Genomic DNA, 5,680 nt, shown 5'->3' with positions numbered 1-5,680 from the left:
ATGTAACAGCGGTAAATGAAAAGAAACATGCACCTCAATGTTACTCCAGCATTATTTACGGTAGTCAATGTATGGAACCAGCCCAAGTGTCCCTAGAGAGATGAACACGGAAAAATGAAAAAGGTGTGGTATCCACGCTCAATGGGATATTACTCAGCCATAAAAATGACTGAAGTCTTGCCATTTGCACCAACATGGATGGAGCTAGAGAGTATGATGGTGAGTGAAATAATCAGAGAAAGATGAGCGCCATATGATATCTTCATACCTGGAATTAAAAAAAAAGATTTTATTTATTTTTTCATGAGCGACACAGAGCGAGGGGCAGAGACACAGGGTGAGGGAGAAGCAGGCTCCATGCAGGGAACCCAACATGGGACTTGATCCCGGACCTTGGGGACAGGACCTGGGCCAAAGGCAGACGCTCAACCGCTGAGCCACCCAGTGGCCCCCTTCATATGAAGAATTGAAGAAACAAAGAAAAGTAACAGAAATAAATGACAAAGTTAAAAACAGACTGCTATCTATAGAGAACACACTTCTGGTTCTCCAAGGGGAGGGGAGTGGGGATGGGGAATAGTGAAGGGGAGCAGGGTTGCACCCACACTGATGAGCATGGATAATATATAGAATTGCTGAACCCCTGTACTGCACACCTGAAACTAATCTAACACAGTATGTAAGCCATCTTGAATCTTAAAATAGACGAAATGAACAAGGGAAAAGGCATTCAGCGCCCCCAAATTTATACTTCCTGGTCTATGTGTTTTTCTTCCCTAAAAACTCCTTGAATACAGTGCCTGCCCTGCGCACACTGTACCTTCAAGAAGGCAGCACAGCGCTTGGGTCCAAGCAGGTGCTAAGTGTCTGGTGGTGAGTGAATATGTATTAATGCCAGTCAGATGGAGGGGGAACTCTTCAGATGATTCCATGTCTTGTGGTCTATGTGATGCCTGTTGGTTCCTCCTGAAGAATAATGGAGGACTGGGGGTTGCTGAGGCTGCTACAATCATGGGGAATCTGGACAAGCAAATAGAGCATCTGTGGAAAAGAAACCCTTGGGCCCTAATGGCACCTTGGTCCAAGTCCCCAGATCTGGCTGAGTCTCTAACCAGCTGCAGTTCCCACCTTCCCCAGAAAGGGAAGTCTTCACCATCAGTGAGGGAGTCTCTGGTTTGGCCCAGGGAGGTTCTCTGCCACATGGGCCCTCTCCATCCCCACGAGGGGAGGTCATTGCATGGTTAGATCCCCTGCTCTCCCTGTTAAGGGTAAGGGACCTTCCCTGAAACACTCCTTTCTCTTCTTTCACCAACTTCCTTCCTATGAAAACCCTCCATTTGCACCACAGCTCAGAGCTCCTCTTACCTGCCAGGTGGGAGGCTGCCCCATTCTTGAATCACTTAATAAAACCAGGTGGATCTCTGAATTGAATTCTTTGGTTGGTTTTTTGGCACAAGCAGTGAGAAGTCAGGGATGTGAAGGAGCTGGGGTGGGGGTGGGACAGGGAAGGAAATACCTGGGGGGGGGGGGGTGTCACAGGGCAGGAGGGACAGAGGGACAGCAGGTCCAGGGCTGGTGCAGGGAGCTGGTGTTTTCCTGGGTTACTGTCTGGGTGAGAAGAAAGGGCTGAGAGGTGGGGCCAGTTTTCCAGGCTTCACAAGACTTGTTCTGTAGCATCTGAATCAGGGGGCGGGGGCAGGATGGACTCTGGTGACAGGAGAAGCTGGAGGCCAGAGGGGAGGCAGAGCAGGAGGGGAAGTGAGACTGAGTAGGTACCAGAGGTTGAGGGAGGAGCACATTTGCATTGTGGCAGAGACTCAGGGAAGGGTTGTGAGTGGAGAGGAAGTCAGAGGAGAGGGGCTGGGAGGGGGTCTGTGTGTGAGGACAGAAGTCAAAGAGCGACTTTGCAAGAGAAAGAACATCTGCAAACACAATGCTGTTCCTGCAACTTGTGCTGTTGGCAGTTCTCCTCCTGGGGGGTGACAGCGAAGATGGTGAGAGCTCGGTCCTGCCCAGTGGGCGCACATGTGTGTGTGTGTGTGTGTGTGTGTTTACATGTGCTTTTGAGTCTACGTGTTCCTGTGTGTCTCTGTGTATTTCCCTCATTCTGTGTGTCTGTAAGTCTGTGTGTCTGTTATGTGTGTACATGTGCTTGTGTGCATTTCAGTACGTGTATATTTAGGTGTGTATCGGTGCCTGTCTGGTGTCCTTGCACATGTGTGGGTAAGTGTCTGGGTGTCTCTGTGTGTAGATGCGCATATGTGGGTGCGCATGTGTATTCTCTGTGGTTGTGTGTGTGCAATTGTCTCTGTGTGTGTGCACGGGTGGTGTGGGTTCCCGGCACAGACCTGGGCAGGGGGAGAGTCAGCTGGGTCCTTCCCAAGTGTCTCCGGCCCCAGGGCCCTGTGCTCTCCTGAAGGATGGGTGCGAGGCTCGGGCTCAGGGGCAGCACGTGTCTCCTGAGTCGACTATGGTTTCTCTGTCCTGCAGATTTTGGGTCCCGTCCCTGGCACCTTAGTCTCCACTCCCTTTCCTTCTCCTGGCCTTGCACTCCCAAAGCTTATGTCCTCCCCCACAGATTCCCAGGACCCGATCTCCTTCCGGATCATCCTGACCACATCCTTTTACAGCAGTTCCTTGACGCAGAATCAAGGCTCAGCTTGGCTGGATGAGCTACAGACTCACGGCTGGAACAACAAGACAGGAGCTTTCCGTTACCTGCAGCCTTGGTCCAAGGGCAACTTCAGCAACGAGGAGCTCCTGGAAGTGCAGAACTTATTCTACACATACACCATCCGAGCCTCTTCCACATTTCATAACCACATCCGTGACTGGCAACTTGAATGTGAGTTCTGTTCCCTCGGGCTTGGGTGGCAGGTGGCAGGTGCGTGTGTGTCTCCTTGAGTTCCTTCTTCCTCTAGGAAATGAGCTCCACCGGACTCTGAACCTCATGTTTCTCTGCCATATAAAGGTTCACACTCATCTGGGCAGAGGGTGGAGCCAGACCCTGATTGTTGAAAAGCTTCCCATCTTCTGCTCCGTCCCGCTCCTCTCATTGGCCACAGGCTGGGCTCTCCTGTCCCACTAGTTCTCCCACGACCACCCCTTTCCCTGGCCTCCAACCAGGCAGCTCTGGTCCTTGCTCTGTGACTGACTCCTTGATCTGTGTGCTTTTCTCCCCATCCTATCCCAGCAGCGATGTCTGTCTATGCGACCCTGTCACCCCCTGTGCTCCCTTCATCCTCGGTTTTTTCTAGCCCAGCTCTCCAGCCAGCCCTTCCTTATTTTATGCCCACATCCTTCATGTCTCTCCTACAACATTTGTTCCTTCCTCTATCAATCAGCTCTTCCTCTGCTTCCAGCGACCACCACTTCCCCTTTGTGTGAGGCTCCCCTCAAACCAAACTGTTCTCCATTCCTTTCAATCTCCTGAACTTTCTCTCTGCTTCCACCATCCATGGCTTCCACTGATGTCATATCATCTCTTTCACTCCCTCTGTCTTATCACTCACATATCTCTTCCCCAGATCCCTTTCAGATTCAGCTGGTATTAGGCTGTGATTCCCACTTTGGAGAAGCATCAGCAGGCTTCCTGCAGTTGGCTTATCAGGGATCTGATCTCCTGAGTTTCCAGAACACATCATGGAGGCCATCTCCAGAGGGAGGAAGTAGGGCTCAGAAGGTCTGCAGTCTAATCAACCAGGACCATGTTTCACATGAAATAGTACGCAAGCTCCTCAATGTGATCTGCCCTCGGATCTTGTTGAGTCTTCTTGATGCAGGGAAGGTGGATCTCCAGCGACAAGGTCAGTCCTGCTCCCTCCCTCCAAGCTTTCTGCATCCTGTGCTCAGAAATCTGTACTGTGCCCTCAAATTCAGAGTAAGAGAGAGTCAAGAGGGTGAAGGGGTGATGGTGACGGACTTCAAAAGGCGGAAAGGTGTGTCTGTCTAAGGTGATGTGAGCACCTCCCCTCAGTCTGTGAATCCCTGTCCTGTCTCCGCAGTGAGGCCCGAGGCCTGGCTGTCCGCTGGCCCCAGCCCAGCGCCTGACCGTCTGCAGCTGGTGTGCCATGTCTCCGGCTTCTACCCCAAGCCTGTGTGGGTGATGTGGATGCGGGGCGAGCAGGAGCAGACTGGCTCCCAGAGAGGTGACGTCCTGCCCCATGCTGACGGCACGTGGTACCTTCAGGTGTCCTTGGATGTGAAAGCCAAGGAGGCAGCTGGCCTGTCCTGCCGTGTGAGACACAGCAGTCTAGGAGGCCAGGACATGGTCCTCCACTGGGGTGAGGAAGAGCTGGGGCCAGGCTGGGCAACATGGTAAATGGTCATCCATCAGAGCTGGGAGCCTGATGAAACATTTGTTCTGGTGGCTCCAGACCAAAGAGGACTAAAATACTCAGTAATCCAGAAATGGAAGAGCTGAGGGTGGGGGTCCTGCAGATGTGGGAGGATGCGGAGGGTTAGGTGAAGTGTCCATCTCTGAGGAGAGATGGGAGAAGGGAAAGGGGGAAGGGCGGTTGGTCAAGGAGAGGGTGACAAGAGTGGAGGAGCAGGCAATTGCAGTTAAACCCCGGATGGAAGGGAAATGACACCCTCTGTGCCCAACCCCACAGAGCAGCCCCACTCCGTGGGCTTGGTCTTCCTGGTGGTGATCGTGCCTCTGGTGTTCTTGGCAGGCCTGGCGTGGTGGCTCTGGAAGCGCTGGTGAGTCTCTGGAGCCCCCTTCCTGCTCTTTCCCACGTGTCTCCCCACCTTTTCCTGTGTCCTCAGCCCTCCTGCAGCTTGTGCCCTTCCCCCCTGCAGCCTCCCCTCCACCTGCTGCAAAGGACCTCCTCCTTGTTCCTCCAGGAAAGCCCATTAGAGACCTCAGTGCAAGGATTTCCCTTCGGAGCGAGATCCCAGCCGCCCAGGCCCCAGGACCTATACCCAGCTCAGCACTGATGTCCTGGCCACTCCCCGTGCGCAACTCTGTGTTCATTTCTTCTTAATGATCAGTTGTCAATATAAGCTAAGCATAATTTAGTGAGTTTTGTTGTTCTGACTTAGTCTTGGAATTTAAATCTCAAGTTTATCTCTGAATGGAATGAAGTTCCAGCACCTACATGGATCGAGACACCTCAAATGTCATGTCCTCCAGAGGGCCCTCCCTGATTCACAAGTAGAAGCAGTCTCTGCCTGTTGAGAATCTCTACCCCGTTTTCCTGACCTTTTGTAAATCTGTGTTTCCCAGCCCACTCCTCATTACCTCCAGTTATGTTCCTTTTCTCCTCTAATATTAGGATTCTTTTTTTTAAATAATAAATTTATTTTTTATTGGTGTTCAATTTGCCAACATACAGAATAACACCCAGTACAATATTAGGATTCTTAAGAACTAAGTCCACGTCTTTTTAGTATTTGTATTCTTGGCGAGGTGTCTCACCACATGGCATATGTCCTCAGTAAAAATCTGTGTTGACTCTATCTCACAGTTATACGTTTTTCTTCTTTTGCTTCTTGACATGTTTATGGTAGTTGGGATGTTTGATAATCTTCCTGTTAAAAGTTGTCTCCTGGCCTAGGGAACTCACACTCCTCTGGGTCTTTGCTGATGTATCTGAGCCCTTGAGGAGAAACAGTTTTGGCTGTGACCATTCCAGTTATTTAGCTGCAGACACTTATGGGAGTGGCCTGTTGCCTG

General features: G+C 51.3%; 1 protein-coding gene across 1 annotated transcript; it reads left to right on the top strand.

Annotated features, from left to right (window-relative positions):
• Positions 1-1,807: 1,807 nt before the first annotated feature.
• On the top strand, positions 1,808-5,463 carry LOC140599085 (T-cell surface glycoprotein CD1a-like). The gene is made up of 6 exons (XM_072759779.1): positions 1,808-1,994; positions 2,579-2,845; positions 3,528-3,806; positions 4,005-4,283; positions 4,614-4,704; positions 4,849-5,463. Exons 1-6 carry the CDS (start codon positions 1,934-1,936, stop codon positions 4,859-4,861), a joined length of 990 nt encoding a protein of 329 aa, XP_072615880.1. The 5' UTR covers positions 1,808-1,933; the 3' UTR covers positions 4,862-5,463.
• The last annotated feature ends 217 nt before the right edge of the window (positions 5,464-5,680 follow it).

Source organism: Vulpes vulpes, chromosome 5 (assembly GCF_048418805.1).
Source record: "Vulpes vulpes isolate BD-2025 chromosome 5, VulVul3, whole genome shotgun sequence".
Taxonomy (NCBI): Eukaryota; Metazoa; Chordata; class Mammalia; order Carnivora; family Canidae; genus Vulpes; species Vulpes vulpes.
This window is presented reverse-complemented; position numbering and strand designations above follow the sequence as displayed.